Source organism: Oreochromis aureus, linkage group 3 (assembly GCF_013358895.1).
Source record: "Oreochromis aureus strain Israel breed Guangdong linkage group 3, ZZ_aureus, whole genome shotgun sequence".
NCBI classification, from domain to species: domain Eukaryota; kingdom Metazoa; phylum Chordata; class Actinopteri; order Cichliformes; family Cichlidae; genus Oreochromis; species Oreochromis aureus.
The window spans coordinates 22300210-22318683 of NC_052944.1; the positions used below are offsets into that span (position 1 = coordinate 22300210).

The 18474-nt window shown below is 42.0% G+C and overlaps 1 protein-coding gene across 4 annotated transcripts in view; it reads left to right on the plus strand.

Moving 5' to 3' along the window:
• The window catches only part of zmp:0000000660 (arf-GAP with Rho-GAP domain, ANK repeat and PH domain-containing protein 2), a 161897-nt gene that overhangs the window by 86652 nt on the left and 56771 nt on the right, over positions 1–18474 (plus strand). For all 4 annotated transcript variants that reach the window (XM_039609635.1, XM_039609634.1, XM_031749355.2 and 1 more), the window contains exon 15: positions 10978–11103. In XM_039609635.1, coding sequence (XP_039465569.1) covers positions 10978–11103 — 126 coding nt within the window. The remainder of the gene's footprint in view (positions 1–10977; positions 11104–18474) is intronic.

Genomic DNA, 18474 nt, shown 5'->3' on the forward strand with positions numbered 1-18474 from the left:
ATGTGGAGGCTGTGGTGGTTATGTGGCTCTTTGCAGGAGATCAAAGTTTAGATCCTAGCTCAGCCCAGCAGTTAGGCTGGGTGTCAATTTGCATACTTCTTGCATCTTGTACTTGATGCAAAATAAACTCACACTTGTGTAGTGTGAGAATTTTAGCCTTAGGCTGTATATAAAAGATGGACACGAGAACAGTTTTTGAATATAAATGCCATCTTCTCAGTATTTTACAATCAAAAGTGAGGAACAAGGACCACTGCATATGTGTGGTAGCTTTTATGGCATGGTTTAATCACAAAGTCTGCTCAACCCAAAAATTATACAAAATAAACATTTTATATGGCTTGAAAGTAGCAATTGAGCACGTAATCTCGGTGTCCATCTAATACTACAGTCATACCAGAGAAAACAGTGGTTGGAGATTGCAGCATGATCAGAATTACGGCAACTGTGTGCAGTGAACTTGTGAACTTATTGCCTGTTGGTCTGTTTATCAGTCAGATTGTGATGTAAGTGGGTCAAGCTGGGGATTGAATGCAATCCGTTAGTGAGAAATCAGTGAAAATTGCAGATCTACTGCTGTCGACATAGGCAAAAACTCTTTAAATAGAAACTGGAATCAGCTGCTGACATTCACACTTCAACCAGAACCTCACAGATTTTAAAACAGAAACTCAGAAATTCCTCCACAAATAGTGACGTAGTTTCTGCAAGATGGAGACTGCAAAGTGATGTAGGCAACCCTGCTTTTATATAGGAATATAACCAGTATAAAACCAGATGGCAACCAGTTGAGTCCACTGGTGTAAAGAGCTGTTACGCTTGGAACGTGCTGACTCAGATTGATTCCGACATGTTGGCAGTTTGAGTTTTCATAGATTTAATGGCAAATAAAATTATTTACAATGAAATGCTGTCTGTTCAAGTCAGACTGCCTGGTGGGGAGCAACCTGTGCAGTCACTTTGAGATTGAAGGTGCTGCACATTCAACCTCTGGACAACCAGTTGCGGCAACTATTTGTAGTTGGTCCCAAGGAGGTTGGCAACCTGTTTTATTTTAGTGTGGCTGGGCTTTTATGTAGGCTTTATGCAGAGTGTGTAGCCTCTCACTGCACACATTGCTCAGTTCTTTCGCAGTGAAGATGGCAGCATATATCCATCCATCCACACACACACGCATGCACGCACACACGCACGCATGCACGCACACGCACACACACACACACACACACACACACACAATTCAGGTTTGCAGGTGGGTTGGAGACTATCCCAGCTGCCATAGGGTGAGAAGCAGTCTACACCCTGGACAGGTCGTGAGTCTCGCGCAAAGCTAACACAGATATACACCCATTCACACTTACACATTTGGACAGTTTAGAATCACCAGTTAACCTAACCCCACTAACTGCATGTCTTTGGACGGTGGGAGGAAGCCGGAGTACCCAGAGAGAACCCACATAGACACACGGAGAACAATAATGCAGAAATATGATGTGAGAGACATTCTAGTTGTTGATTTTTATTTTTTTGAATCATAATCCCCGTTTTTTTCCTACCATTGTAGTGAGATCAGTCCACAGACAGGCTGCAAATGTCAAATAAGTGAGAGACAGACTTGCGTGTTAAGGTCAATTTAGTAAACAAACTACAGCCACGATCAAACATGTTTTTCATCACGGTTGCACAGGTGCCTACAGGTAGTAAAGAATTCCAAATTAAAGGCTGAGAGAGGAGACTGTCCTGCTGGTTTATGTGATGGAAAGAAAAAGAAATAGTTGTGCTGTGAAAAGATTAAACCTCACCACAAAATGCTGTCCAGACTCCCTCTTCTGACATTTTCCTACTGTTGGACGCATTGTCAGATCCCACAAAGCTGCAGAAAGCAGTGTCTGCATTGTTTTTGTGCGTGTGGGCCCCCAGAGTTTGCAGGCAGACTCGTGAAAATTTTGATTAAACAGAAAATGAACTTTTTCATTTGCTGTGTGCAGCGTTATGTCTGGCAGATTCCGGGAACAATTCAATACCCACATGACACCATCCCTACTGTATAGCATGGAGTTGACGGAGGGAGGAATAAAAGGAGAAACACAGCAGCCAATATTGAGGGCAAAACTGAGTTCAGAGCGAGTTTGGAGTTTGAAAAGACCTCAGCCTTATAGTTGAATTCTCCAGCAGGATAACGATTGAACACATGCAAGGACAGATATAGGCATTTTAAGCATTTGCAGAAGCAAACCACAATGTCTGGCTGTGAGCAATTTTTTTTTCTGCCCGTTTGCTTATCCTGTAAAACCCAAATTCACATAAAGAGTGACCTTCAGGCCTTTATTCGACCACCACGTCGTGCTGTAAACCAGACAAACGCGGTCTATTCCAAAACTCGCTCTCCCCGTGGTGTCGGACTGGAATGAGCCAGCAATAAACAGGCACCCTGAAGAATTCTCTCTCCTAACAACTAAACTCCAAATCGGACTGCCTCTTGGTGTGTGTGGAAAACATCGCCGCTGCCTCCATTCGCAGTGTGAATCGCGCTCCCAGTTTGTGAAAATAAGAATAAGGACAAACCCTCTATTATCCCAGGATGTGGTGAAGCCCCCCAAAAACCAAAAAACAAAGCTGCCAGCCCCGCTTCTCCCAAAACCTTCTCCGCACTCCGCTCCCTCCGCGGCGGCTAATTTGTAGCCCCGGTGTTCGGACATCTGCTGATAGCAGATAGCATGGCCACTTCATTAGCTCCCTTTCGCTGCGTGTTTGTAAGGAGGGGGCCTCCACGGACCTCATTCTCATGCTCGCACCTGCTCGCCTCAAAGCACCTCGGGACACTGTAGGAGCACGTTCCTGTGCTCATTACCATCCCGGATTCTATTAAAAAGCCAATGGCAGCTTTCCGCGGCAGCGTCTCTTCACATTTTAGGAACTCCCCGAGGGCAGCTTCGTTGATGCCTCTATTCCTTATAGTCAAAGGCTTTCCCCGTTCCTGTATAAACTTCATGTCTGGTGGATCTCTACCTTCAGGAGACCTTTATCTTTAACAATTTCATATATAATCTATAGCAGCAGTAGTCGGTGTCAAAACCTCTACAGCGATTTAAGTCATTCTTGATTGAGGTGTTATCGTAATATTGTGTGCCATCTTATGTGTTTGAGGGCAGTGCAGCTGTATGTCCATCTGTAACCCTGTAATGCCAGGTATTTTATATTTGATACTTGAGTTTTTGAGACTGCTACATCATCAGTGTGACGGGTGAGATTTACCTAGCAGCACTGATGTAGTGGTGCAATATTTAGGCACGTGGCTTAAATGGAAGACACGGAGGACTGGTTTGGCCAATCAAGTCTTGTGAGACCAGGTAGAACATTCAGAATAATCTATGTTCTTCTACATTATTCACCCTCTGAATATAAGACGTGATGTGTGTGGCTGGTCTTATAAGTAAAAAAGGCTGAAAAGAAGGTCCGTGGCGTCTCCAGGCAGAATCTGAGTCATTACGTTTTTACATGGACAGCAAGATCCAACAGTGAGGCATCAGCAGGGAGTGACTTGTGATTTTTGACAGAACACTTGTCAAAAACCAGAGAATTGGCTTTGTGGTCACAGCACATGGTCACCCCTCACCAAGCCTGGTTCTGCCAGAGGTTTCTTCCTGTTAAAAGGGAGTTTTTCCTTCCCACTGTCGCCAAGTTCTTACTCCTAGGGGGTCAGTCATTGACAAATGTTGCCTTGTCGAGCTAGTAAATTTACTACCTCACATTTCTTTGGGCATACCAGTACATTATTCTAATGCAGGTTTCTCTGTTTAGAGTCATGGAGTGAAAATCTTCAAGTATGTCTTTTGTTGAATGAACAGTCGCTGGTCAATTTTTTGCAGAATTCTGTAGATCTGTAGGTAGAAAGATTTCTAAGAGATATAAAAGCTATTCATGTAACGTTATTATCTAGCAGCTTATAGGAAATGAAGAGCGCTCGTTCACAAATAGACTGGAATTTCAACAGTCCTTGTTCTAGTCTTACTAACCACTCAAAGCTCACATTTAAACATAAATTCAGACAGTGCTTTACTCTGTAAAGTCCTTCTCATTCATGGCCAGTTTAGAATCATAAATTATCCTAACTTGCATGTCTGCGTTCATGCTGGAAACGCGTGTAGCCACTGGGAGACTCTACACAGAAAGAACCAAGCCAGAGTTTGAACAAGTAACCTTCTTACAGTGAGGTGACAGCGCCGTAAGACGTCATTAGGGTGAGCCGATCCCAACAAACTTAATGTGGGATGATGTGGGACACGTTAACAATGCTGGGAGGTGTATTATATTTGAGTGCATCTTTGGGTTTTAGTAAGGCTATAGCATTAGATAAGCTAACCTTGACTCACAAAATAATAAAAAGCCTTCCCATTATGTGCATTAGGTAAAAGTCAGACTTTAAAATAGTGCATGTCCTGCAGAACCAGTCAAAATAATGGGACACTGTCTCAAGATACAGGACAGGGGAGAAGAAGTGCTGTGCAGTCTCACATACAGAGGGACATCTGGTTTCCCAAAATGTCAATTTTAGAAGGATTTAAGTTGCATGTTGTTCTTTGTTTATTTGACCCCAGTTGAACCAGAGGGTGTCCTGTATCTGGTGCTTGGTACAGAAAGTGTTCAAATGCAGTGACGTGGCTGCTGTGAGACTAAAGGAAAGATGTCAGAAGACTGAGTCTCAATTATAGAAGACTGCAATGAAAGAGTGGTTGGTGTCTGCAAAGATTTTCAGGTTTCAGATTGGGCTGCAGCTTTCTTACATTTTTTAAAATGACGTGTATTTGATCTTACCGAACAGACAGCGTTTTCACTTAGAGAGTGCATGTTTTTATTCATATTTCCACACCGACTGTGGGGCTAAATTTCATTTAAACTGATATTAGAAAGGTCTTAAAAAGCATTACGTGTAACTTGTTTAAGCCTGAAAGAGCAATTTGAGCGGCTATAGAAATATTAGATAATACAGCTGTTAAAGCAGCTCCTCCAGCAGATAATATCAGTGCAAAGTGTGGCATAAAGAAAAGCCTGCTCTACTCAGGACTGCTGCACTTCTCTGTAAACACAAAACCCCTGCCATCTGAACTATTTGTAAAATGCTAAACCCCATAAAAATTGTACAAATGTTGGCTTTAGCTCACAGTTTTAACGAAACGACTTGCACATCTTGTTGCATAACACCCGCCCTGCTAGGCATCAGCTAATGCCTACAACTGTGAGCAGAACAATGTAAACATGTAAATAGTGTTTTATGGAGGCTCTTCACTCCACCCAGGAGGCCGTTGTACTGTGAAACCGAGCCGTACAGCAATGCCTCTTACTGTTGGCATCATTCCACTCCTTAAATGACACACCATGGATTTGGAGGCAAAGAAGTTTTATTGTTGTCGCCCTAGCGTCCCTGATGCCCTGAATCTCGCGTCACATTAAAAATTTATCCGGCAGACTTTTCAGTGTGGGTAATAAAAGGAACACTCAAGCACTCACACACACACACACATATATATATATATATATATATATATCTATATATACACACTAAATCAAACTCGCGTCTCTATTTCACCCTGTTGTTAGCTTCAATGCAGGACTGGCAGTTTTTTTCTGTCCTTGTTGACATTGTTTATGTTTTCGACCAATTCCCTCTGACTGTACGCAGGGCAGTAAGAGGGTTAGGAGGTCGCAAAAAGCTGCTCAGTGTTTGGGTAAATTAAGGTGAAGTGTCTGTTTGTGGATGGTTTTAATTTTAAAAAAGTGTTTGTGTGTGTGAGCATGGCCTCCAGCCATACAGCTCAATAAATACAATAGTTTCTTTTTCTTTAATCATAAGAATGACTATAAGTTCACACACTGAGGAAACTTCTGGCTGTTTTTATCTTTAGCTGACTTGCGTGTTCCTTTACGCTCTTCCTGCACGTGTTCTGCATTTGTGTTATCGCTTACCTCATTGCTCTGTGCGCGCGCGTTTGCGTAGGTGTGTACGTGCACGTGTGTGACCGAGCTCCTCTGATTACCCCACTGTCCACTGCTTGTTGGGGACCACTTTGTGACCGTTGCCGTGGGCGACCAGATGGCTAATTGAGCACTCTGTCATGTCACCTCCCTTCACAGGGGACTGAGCCAATCGGCGCAGGCCAGACTTCTCAGCTGCCGCCCCCACAGACATCACAGTCCCATCTTAACAGAGTCCAGCTTTAGGGGCCCAGAGGGGTTGTTTAGAAAGCTCACAAAGGGAGCCTTGTTACAACTGATACCACATCAAGCCACTGGCTTATTTACATTTTGTCAACCTGAATGGTCGACAGTGGAAAACGTGTGCATGTGCGTCCGTGTATGTGTGTGCGTAGACTCACTTCCCTGCAATTTGACTGCGAAAATCATATTCCGTGTATTTATGATGCCGCAATTGGCAGACATATCCTCTGTTAGATTCACAGCTAGATTACAGATGCTGCTAACTAACTTGGCACGGCATTCCTTGGCATCACATCAAAAGTATATTACTCTTGTTACGAATAGCCAAGAAAAAAGGCCCGTGTCCTGCAGAAATGATGCTGCTGCTCTTGGGATGTTGCTTTATACCAGCTCGACTATAAATGGATGAAGGATGACGTGCATTTGTGAGCTGTTTTTCAATGTAATTTTCCCTTGAAGTCTTCATTTATATTTACTTGATAAACTTGGCCAGAATCACAGTAATGTAAAAACAAAAATGCCAACACAGACGCATGTTTATTAATTAAATAATTGATTGATTATTAGTTAGCATTAAAAGTTTTTTATACTTGTTAGATTTGTTTTTTTTAATAACTTGCTAAAAATTAATTTGGCTATTGCAGCTGATGTTAGTGCTGAATAATGTAGTAGCTACAAAGGTGATGTAGTTCTTGCCTGTTGACCAACAACAACCCATCCAAGTTCAAATGAAGCATTTGAATTTAATAAGTGAAATTTTGTACTGAAGACTAATTTTTAAACATGCTATTCAGATGTGGCCTAACTATAGATGAGTATGAAGGAGCACAGGGTGGGAAAACTTCTTCTTGGACTCTTTTGTGTAGCCTATGATGCATCAACGCCCCGAGAACCATAATTATATAGATATGCATCTGGCTGGGTGCCCATTTAGCTCACCTGGTCGAGGCTCAACACAGCGGCCTGGTTCAAGTCTTAACCGGGACCCTTTTGCTGCATGTCTTCTCCCACACTCTTGTTCCACCTTCCTGTCTAATTTTGACTGTCCAATCACATGAAGATGAAAAAATGCCCCTCAGATGGATCTCTGTGTATTTTCTCAGCTCCTTCAGTTAAAAACACAATGAAAATTCTCAGAATTTTTAATATTATTTTGACTTTTATCCCCGTATAAGATCTTTGAGCCACTCCATTATAGGACCCTATTCATTTAAGACTACCTTGCAAATGCCCCCGTGAAGTCTGAGCATGTAGGTTTTCTCTTATTCAGAAATGATACTTTCCACACCTACGAGTCTGCCGGGGTCATAAATGTCGTCATCAGAGGGTGAACATGAGGCTCCGTGCAGACGTTGTGTAGTACGTCTATAAGGACTCTGCACTGCAGAGGCACCGACAACACGTGGTTCCTGCACGCAGACTGCAAAACAGTGTAATAACAACAACTTACTCAACCATGGTGTCTGAGGCTCTCCAGACGGGAGCATAATCCCAGCCTTAATGCAAACTGTATGACGTGAACAAAGCAGCAGCTGCAGAGACTTGCAGGAAAAGGGAGGTTTGTTTTCCTACTTCTATAGAAAAATGAACATAAACATTATGACTGAGGGAACACACGAGCGTTATTAAGAGGACAAAAATGAGCTGAACGGATATCAAGTCATAATATTTTTCTTGTTTTGTATTCACCTTTAAGGCAGAGTTTGATCTGTTCTTATATCTCTGTAATATTGGCTAACAGTTTGCTAATAAGATGCCGCAGTAACACAGGCCCAGAGACTCCTCAGTGACCCCCTGATAACCACTCGTCTCCAGGGGGGAAAATGCGTATTCCCTTACCAGTTGCGAGTTTGCTTGCTGTCGCTGCACAAAAACTGGCATATTAGAAGAGGTGTATGGTGCTGCACTAAAAAACCTCTTTGCAATTGCTTTGGTCACCAGCAGATTACCACAGTGTCAGTGTTTCCATGGAAGATGCCAATTGGTCTGCTATTACTCACCAACTACTTGCTGTATGGTTATGAGACTGTGAAGAGAGCAATGAAAACTGTAAATACGACGCACCATTAAGCTGTGGCTTTTGAAACCTATTGGTTTCAGTGGTCTTCAGTGTCACTGTTTTTAGTTTTCTCCACATTTTGCCACATTTTTATCAATTTTTGCTACCACTTGGTGATCAGGTAGCAATTGTTTGTGAAAGACTTGGCAGCTTCTAAACAAATAACGCGCTACAATAAGAATGTGGTACTGACCAAAGCTTGCTCTCTTCTTGGTCTGTTTGCACCACTGACACAATTTTGGACAGTAAAAAAAATGCTTTCTATAGAGACGTATTTCTTTTGCTGTAGTTCTTAAATGCTCTGTAAGTTATTCCAGTTTTGTAAGTTGGGCTGATAAATCCTTTCTTATTACGTGCTTACTTGATAGTTTACTTCAAAGCAAAGCGTATTAATGCACATTTGAACACAATTAGCTCGTCTGACATAATGAGACTACACACATAACAATGTTCAGAATAAGCTTTCTTGTTAAATTAACTGGCTGTTTTTCGCTGGGGAACGATACGCCGCCCTGAGAAGAGGCATTAGTGGTGTTACTAAAGGGTAGAAATGTCACTTCAATCAAAAGTGGTTTCAATTAAAGTTATTTTACCTTGCTTGATGAGGGAGCTGGAGGTAGTGAAGATAAAATCTGTAAGATATTTCCAAGGCTCTGGCAGAAAATTGAACCCCAGAATTGAAGCTAATTGAATTTGAGAATGATAAGGTTGAATGTGGGGAGCTCTTGAAGTTTGCGAGAAAAGAGGAGTAGAGGCAGTTTGGAAGAAAAGGAGAGAAAAATGAGTGACTTCTAATTTTAATGGACAAAGATGAAACGAGGACACAGTGTAAAAATTATTAGTTCTTTTACAGATACAGTACGTGGAGGACTCTGCCACGAAGTGCTCTCACAATGCTGCGTCTTTGACTTTGAAAGAGAGTGACCATGTGACAAAGTCATGACTAAATAAACACCAACTTGTATAATCATGTTTTATGCTGCTTGTGAAAAAAAAAAAAGAAGATAATACTGTGCTGCTTTATTGATGCCCACGGGAAAATACTCTCCATATGTAGGTCAGAGCATGAGTTCAAGAACTGCAATTGTGAAGCCAGTGGGGATTTATTGTCTTGCTTACGGGTCCTTCAGTAGTGTGAAAGCCTACCAGAGCTGGATCGGGGATTCACATATTCGGCTTGAAGGACAGACTTTTTAGTCAGGTATTTTATACGGATGACACTTGGAGAGAAAGCTTGAATCACACGTGGGATTGGTGTTATTTTAATCTAAAACACTTTCCACATCCCAAATCTGAACAGCAAAATGAGATCTCAGCAGTGATTGGCATGCACTGGAGGCTGGTGTTAGGGGATCTGTTAGAATATCGGCTAATGCAAGCGGTGATTGTCGTGTTAACGTGTGGAGTAGAGCCACTGTACTATGGTTAGAGGGCAGAGGCATCACCTTGTTGCCCCTTTCAGCAAATGTTCTTTGCAAGTGAATTATTTACTGAGTGGAATTCTACAGGAGAGATATCACAAAGTTAGTGAATAAAATATAAAAAAATTACCCCAGAAAACAGCTTTGGGGGCACTCTGTTATTTTCCCATTGCTGATAAGTTCATCCATTGATGTGATTTTGCATATTGTATGATTGTGAAACCAATTTAAATGCTTACCTATCACGTTAAACAATTCTTAAAAGCTGCAGTAGGCAGAGATCTAGAAAAGGTGAACCAACTGAAAGCACCATAATAGGCATAGATATAGGCATCTTCCCTCTCCCACTGGACAGAAAATGGCATTTGCACTACAAATTAGGCCGCACTCTCACTAGGCAACACTAGAGAGTGGTTCGCGACCCACTGTAAACCTTTGCCTGACCGGTTGGTAAGTGGTTGCTGGAGGTTGCTGGCTATTGGTAGATAAATTTGTTTGCAAAGAGGTATACAGTGGTTTACCAAAAAAACTCCTTGCAACTGGATTGGTTGCTAGTGGATTTCCGAAGTCGCCCATAGTGTGCATATGTCAACTGCTAACCAAAAATGGGGAACAGTCGCCCTCAAAGTAAGCTTTTGAGATTCTGAGTTCCAGTGGTAACTCAAAAGTTTTGTTCAAAAGGGGAACATTTTCCATTTCTGGACTGTCCTGCACTTCTTGCAGTTTAACCACCACTTGGCAAGTGGTTGGAGAATGTTTGGTGTTTTGCATGCAGAATACAGACAACCACGGCAAGTTGCTAGTGATCAAAGCAATTACTAGGTTTTTGGTGCAGCGTTATATATCTTTGTGACCAGTTTTACTGGCTGAATACCAGCAACCTCCAACAACCACCTAGACACTGGTTGTTTTGCTTAGTGAGCTGTAGTTGGCATGGAGTTGCATTAGAGTTCAAACCTACTCTCCCAGGTGAAAATTTCATTGGCTTTACTCCATTGCACCACAGCTTCTTAATACTTCATCCCTCCTGGCCTCCACTTCACCTGATCTGATCTCTCTCCAGATACTTGAATAAAAATAATAAGTTTTTGTTTTTTTCTCCAATGTTGCTTAAAAAATCTGATTACTCCAGCTTTAATTTTGCTTTGCATCCCTTGAGAAAAAGGGGTAAGAAGGTAACATAAATGGCAGTAAAGGAATGAATGAATAGACGGGTGCCATTACTTTCTTTGAGGAAAACCATTTCTTTGCTCATGTGTTCCTCCTCTGCTTCCCTTGTAGCTTTCCCTCGACTGGACCAATGGTCAGAGAACGCCTGCCTGCCTGAGGCTTCCGTCTTCATGGACGGCTTCCTCTACATCTCATCTTCATCTACCAAGGCGACGTTGGACCGTCGCGGTAGGGATGGTGAGTCAAAATGCCATTTTTGCAAATCACTGGCAAGTCCAATCCATCCATCAGTCCATTTGTAAGAAATATAAGCTGCATGTTTGTCAGAGGTCTCCTCCAGTTAAGCGCTGATCGATCAATCAGTGTCAGTCTGTCAGTTGTCAAACTGCCAATCGTTTAATCCGTACAGCAAGCAGTCCAGTCACAACGATCAATGAATTTGTCTTTCAAATGAGTTCTGCCTCGTCCTCTGGGAGGTCTTGTCAGACACAAGTATGTTAGATGAATCATCAGTGAGTGTACTACGGAAGCACGGGGCAAATTTGGAAAAAACAAAAAAACTACAACAAAAAAACTAATTAAAGAAAGAATTTGAGCACAAATCCTTTGGAAATGTACCTGAGATGCCTTCTCCAAAACTTCAAATTTCTCTTTCTTTTGTCTTCCAAGAGAGTTTAAAACTTTTAATCAGCTTCCATTTCTCACCCAACTCATCAGCTGCTGCTGAACCTCCTGCTCTGCAGTGGTCCCACTTCTCCAAACAGCTGGAGCATTTCTGGGGCCCATGGGTAATTAGGAGAAGGAGCCAGCTTTGGGTAATGCCTCTGGGGAAGGGGGTTATTGGGAAGGTGGAGGAGTGGGACGAGGAATGAGGGGATGGGGGAGAAACACTACCTGCCACTTGAATGAGCTAAATCTCCTTCATGTTCAGCATGATCTACCTCCATTTCCATTATCCCACACATGCACTGCTCTCATTGGCGGTTGTACATGCTGCCTAATGAACAGGGCTGAGGTCTGGGGAAATTGCCTCTTAGAGGAAATTGTGGAAAATTTAGCCGAGTATCTCTCGAAAAATCTCATTATCTGCACAAATGAAATTCATTTTCATTTCATTTGTTAAAGGATAATTCCAGTGTAATGCAACTTGACTCTTAATTTCATAGTTTTTGGCCAAACTTTGTATTAGCCATAATAACGTGGTTACTCACCAAGGAAATTGGGAACAAGGTGATTTCATTGCAAAAGAAAAAAGCTCGACAAGAAACCAGAATGATCAAATGACCAGTTTTGAACTTTAGAGCGTATCTGAAAGGGGGAAAAAAAGTCAGATTAAATTATTACGCATTTTTTTTATTGTCCTGGCCATGTTGTATCAACAGAATGAAACAAAAACAGAATTGACATATTATTATTATTATTATTAATGACTTGTTCTTCATGTTTTTTATCAAAATAGAAATGAGAGCAAATGAAATGGTTAAATAGTATTCTGTAACGCTATAGAGCAGGGACGGGGAACTCGTCCTGGAGGTTTTAGATATCACCCTGGGTCAACACACCTGAATCAAATGATTAGTTCATTACCAGGCCTCTGGAGAACTTCAAGACATGCTGAGGAGGTAATTTAGCAATTTAAATGAGCTGTGTTGGATCAAGGACACATCTAAAACCTGCAGGACACCGGTCCTTGAGACCTGGAGTTCCCTGCTATAGAGCCATCTACGCATTACACCTGTCCACACTAATACATTTTTGTTTGAAAACGCATCTTTACACATCGGTTGTTTTGTTTGCTCTCAATTTTGACAGCCCTATTAAAGATTAATATCCTTGTACCTGCTTCAGATAGCTTTTCATCAAATACTTTAATTTTCACTCGCTTAAACTCGGTGCTTTTCCTCAACATTTTGCCGCGACGTTTCAAAGAGCCGGAAAGTAAATAAACAGCAGACAGAAATGAGGCAGGTCGAATCGTCTTGCGTTTCACGCATGTGCAGTACTGGAGCTTAAGCATTTTCGGCCGTTTCAATGTGGACACACAACTTGAAAACGACTGAAAACGATAGTGTGGACGCAAAGTGTTTTCAAACGAAAACGCCGTTTTCAAATTTATCCGGGCTAGTGTGGACGTAGCCTAAATAAGCTGCTCAGCTATGGATATGCATGCTATGAGGCCCCCGGTGCACAGTTTCTGTGCTGAGGTGGAGCAGTAGCTACTTTTACTCATTGAGCACCTCAGGAGTTGCTGAGCACATCTACATTCACAATAAATGACCTACCAGAATAGGTCATTACTGAATGTCGGTGGACCTGTATCATATGAAAATATAAAATGTTAAGTTGCTGTAATAATAAGATCATTTTTAAACTGCATTGTACTGTTATCTTAGTAACAAGTCATATCTGTTTAATACTGGCCAAAAATACACTGATGTGGCTGCAGTGCAGTGAGAGCAACTGTGAAATGCTGATTTTTGCAGCATCATATCCTTTACTTTCCACAATAATTTCATTCCTAGTTGCATTCCTATGGCTCTGACTGTAGTGGTTTACACGTCCGCTTGGTAAGCAGGTCGCTGGCTCAATCTTCCCGCTGTAGGCATGCTGAAAGTAGCTTTAGTTAAGTATTTCTTAAGGTTACAGTCTCTGCTTGAGGCCATACCACCCTGAGCATGCCCGATGGTTGGTACTTGGATGGTCGCTTGCCTGGGAATCTTGTGGCAGCTGTGGCTCAGGATGTAGAGCGGGTCATCTATCCAGTGCCTGCTCCAGTCTACATGCTGAAGTATCCTTGGGCGTACTTTGACATGAACGCAGAGTTGCCCCTGATGTATCCACCGGAGGTTGTGTGTGTGCAAATATTAGATGAGGTACTTGGATATAGAAAAAAAGCACTTGTATGAATGTGACTGAGCGAAGGAGGCTTGTAGTAAAAAAAGCGCTTTGAGTGCCCAGTTAGCGTAGAAAAATACTATATACTTACCAGTCCATTTACCATTTTGTATCCTAATATAAAAGCCGAGATGGAACGTGAGTACATGTGTTGTTGTTCCACATACAGCGGGTGTTTCAGACAGAGTATTGCTACAGGTGCCCATTTTTGTTGGCCACTGTCGTGCATTTTATACCACTTGCAGTCACCGCGCCATCTCCTCAGATAAGTGCTTGTAATATTTCCTCCAATAAATACCTTGTTATTTCATCAATTATAGAAAACCACGCAGACACGGCTTTTGTGCTTTAATGGTGCTTTAACTGCAGCTGCAGCTGCTGAAAAATTCAGAGGGGTTGGGTTCAAAACTCGGTGTGTTCCAACTTCTTCAATCACAAGGAAACGCTGTCAGGACTTTGCGAGCGCAGAGGGGTGAGGTATTTTTGAATGTGCTCTCCTGGATGCCTTTCGCTCCCAGGCTAATGGTTTGATGGTCTATAGATGCACCAAAGTCCTTAATAATTCATATAGTAGCTTGTGCTCATGGCTTAATAAAAGCACTCTGCCACAGTGTCTTAAACTTCACCTTCTTTTTTTTGGCTTGGAGAGAACTCTAGTGAGCTGTTGTGCTTCCACTGATGGGAACTAGTATGTGAGATGTGTAAATTAATTTGGCAAGCAGTTTTGGTAATGCCTTTGAAAAGGTGGCTGGGGGGTGAGGACCAGTGTGCTGGCCCACAGTAATGAAATAAAATACACTGCCTGCTTAGCATTTGGCAGCGTGTTAAGTCAAGACACTGCTGCTAATATAGATTAGGGTTAGAAAAACAAATTTCCTTGTTTAATTTAACAGCGCTGCACCGTCCTCGGCAGCGTGGCACCACTTTACCTCCCGCTTCCTGTTGTGTTTGAGCTCGGCTTCATATCCGGTTTGTACAGTTGATTCCAGCGTCAATTAAGTCCTCCCCCTTTGAACGGACCGAGCGGTGACTCATGCTACTCCCACACTGAAGAGCGTGCACTTCCCCGTGTGCGCTCGTGCGAGTCCTTTGAGGGGAAAGCGAGACAGTTAGTGTCTGAAATGGTGAGTGGCAGCAAGGAAATGGCACCCTCAATTTTTTTTGATTAGTTTTGTCTTTTCCCTCATCAGCAGTGCTCTGTTTTTTTTCCCTTTCCCCAACAACACTAGCTCAGAAGAGAAGAGAGAAGAGACAGATGTGGAATTACATTTTACTGAGGACAGAAATCTGTGTGGAGAATTCAGTTACTTGCAGCTACAAAGTTGGAGTCGGGTTTTTGATAGTGAATCAAATCTTCTTTGTGGTTTATGGTAAAAATTAGCTTTCGAAGACTGCTTAAATAATTACAATTTCTAAGTAGTCACATTTATACTGCTCTGTTTTTATTTCACGAGCACTAGACAAAGCCGATTGAAACAATTTGTCTTAATCTAATGTACTTTTTGGGGTGTCTGTGTTTATATAACTGTGCCTCCTGCCTAAATGAGTAAGCAGTGCTGTTGCTAAAGCCAGAAATACATGGCAGATAGTGTGTATTTTTTTTTTCCCTTTATCTTATGCCATATCTGTCCATTCCTCCCTGTAATGAAGTGGGCTGTAATTCTGGCACAGACAGATCGTTCAGATCCCTTCAGTTTCTCGATTTCCATTTCCAGCCCCCCTGACAAGCTGTCCAGCAGATGTCTTCATCACAGATATTTTAGTCTGATGGCAAGATAGGCAGAAGATTGGTGGAAGGGATAGAGGTGGGAGAGTGAGCGAGGGAAGAGGTTGATTCAGTGGAAGAGGGGCACAGCCTGCTATTTCGATGCATACTGAAATGGGTGCCTGCGCCGCGTCGATAAAAAGTTTCGGGGGACTTTTCGGGTAGATCTGGGCGAACGCGGTTAAAAATAAAACTTGATACACATTCAGAGTTAAAACTTTTGAGTAAACATGTTATTCTATAACTGCGACCCATTCAGTCAATGAACAATAAGACAGTTTAAATGCCACATTGACTGGCTGATTTGTCTAATCAGCCTGCTCATCTTGCGCTCTTGGAGCATTTAGCACGTTTTACAAATTGCTGTAGTGAGAGAGGAGGTGAAGGGAAAAGGAGGAGCAAAAGGAGAAACCGAGGTTCCACATAGTAGATTTCCTCTGGAAAACACTATGCGGGGAGAGCTTTTAGTGTATAAGCTAATTGGCCCAATTTAGCGAGTGCAGGCTTGTACCACGCTTGGCTTCCGCTAGGCGTTGTCTCTGGCGGCTGGTTGTGGACTCCTGCGGAGAACGGCTGGGCCGCAGGGCCGTTGCTGTGTGTGGGGAACAGCTGGCAATGGACGCAGCTGCTTGATTGTAAATCAAGCACCATTGTTCCTGCTATTGCGCTGGTGCTTGTGTGGAAGCTAGTGGTATCCCACCCGCTAAGGAAATGCCGAACCACAAACAAAGAGGGAAGATAGATGCACATGATTGGGTGATGTGCAGATATTTGATAAAGCCAGTTTCCTGGGGGAATATCTTCAAGGGATCCAAAGGCATTCACTGCTGTGTTAGGAAGTAACTTGTGCCACACGTTTTTAACACAGTTGCATTCAAGTGATTGAAACTCATTGTAGTTATTTACAGAGACCATGCCAGTATGGCACTGAAATGGCAGCATCACATGTCCTGCATCTTGAGTACAGCTTCCTTGCCTGGTTTTATAGATATTCTTCTACTTTGTGTGTCTTCTGTCTTATCCATAATCCATCAAATCAAACATTCATTCCCAATTCAAGCCCGAAGAAGATCAGTAGTGACGTCTCCAATTAGATTTTTTAAATTCTTGACTTGTGACACCTTGTGGCTCCCCCCCTTTCTACGATCTCCTCAGCGTGTTAAGGCTGTATGTGAGAATCTGTACCTGTGGTTTTGCTGCCCATTATTAGGATAATTCTTCTAAAAGTGGTAGAGTAGGGAGCCCACTCATGTGTCCACTCTGATTAGACTCAGGATCCCACAGCAATTTGCTTCCTGGATTCACAGTGGGACTTTTAGCGTCTTTGTCCTTGGACGAAGAGGAAATTAAAAATGTTTTCTTTGTGTCCTCGGCATAGATGGAAGGTTTTGAAGACGTCTGTTCAGGGAGATTGGATCTAGATGCCACAAATGGCAGCGTCGCAATGATATCCATTAATATTCCTAATATCTTTCAATATTCAGGTCCGCTCGTTTGTATATTTCAAAGGCATTGTAACTTTTTATGACCTTGATGAGAAGTTTTGAACCTCTCCGGCATGTTAACCTTCAATAAAAACCAATATCTAAGAGTTATTTTGAACAAATGAAGCTCTCCATTTTGAGTTTAACTAATGTTTTATTTTCATATTGCAACACTTTTCTTTTTGCACCTCCAACAACAAAATTTCCACCTTACGACTGGAACAGTTACTCCAGTTACTCACTGTCTACTATTTCAGCTACAGGAGTAAAACAAAACCACTATTATTTGATTGTTTTAGCTGCCCAGATACAGGCTTCATTTTCCTGGAAGATTAGCTAGAATTGCACAGTGAAAACAAGGCTTTAAGCAACCAATCCAAACACTCATTTAGTCATTATTCCATAGCCAATTCATTGCACAACTGACATTTACTTCGTTATCATGAGTTTAAAAAAAGACTTGCCTGTTGTCAGTTTAATATGTTTTAAATGTGTAGTTGTTATGGAGGATTATAATGAGACTTCTGCAGCAATACCAAATGAATAGTATAAAATATATATGCATTAGTTATGGAAAAATGGGCAAACACACCTTACGGCAGCTGTAAATGTCTAATCTCATGCAGTTTCTTATACTTTATATTACTGTGTTTGTGTCTTGAGCCACCCATCAGCTGTTTATATTTTCACCAAAATGGGAAATTTGTGCAGCAATTTCTTGGAAAATGTGCAAACATGCATATATAAATATATCATATAAGGGAAACTAGAGTTTGTACAATTCAAACGAGCCTGTCGATGAGCTTCAGCACAGCCTGAGCTCTCTTATGCAAGCTTTCTTGTCATTTCTTACAAGAAAGTTTGAAGGACTTTCAAAAATCGTATTTATTTTATGTTTTTCTATCCAACTATGCTTTTACTGCTTTGGGAGTGTGTTTGGGATCATTGTCCTGCTGGGAAATGAAGCTGCTTCCAATCAGATGCTTTCTAGATGGTTTTACATGGTGGATCAAAATCTGAATGTACTTTTCTGTGTTCATATAAGATCTCCAACACCAGTGGCTTAAATGCAGGCCAACCATGACAGAGCCTCCTCCGTGTTTTACAGATGGCTGTAGATGCTCACTGTTGTACAGCTCTGCTGACCTCCTCTGTACATATAAATATGATCTAAACCAAAGTTTAAAATTTGCTTTCATACCTCTACAGACCTGTTGCTGCTGATTTTCGGCCCACATTTTATATAGCTTGGCATACCTCAGGCATACCTTTCCCTGTTTCCCTTCTTTAACAATGGCTTCTTGACAGCCAGCCTTCCACTGAGACCATTTCTGATGAGGCTTCAGTGAACAGTAGACGAATCAACTGAGGGGCCAGATGCCTCTCTCATGTCCTGTATCAGGTCTTTGCTCGAATATTTTCCTATTTCTTAAGGACATGACTTTCAGATATTATTCAACTCCT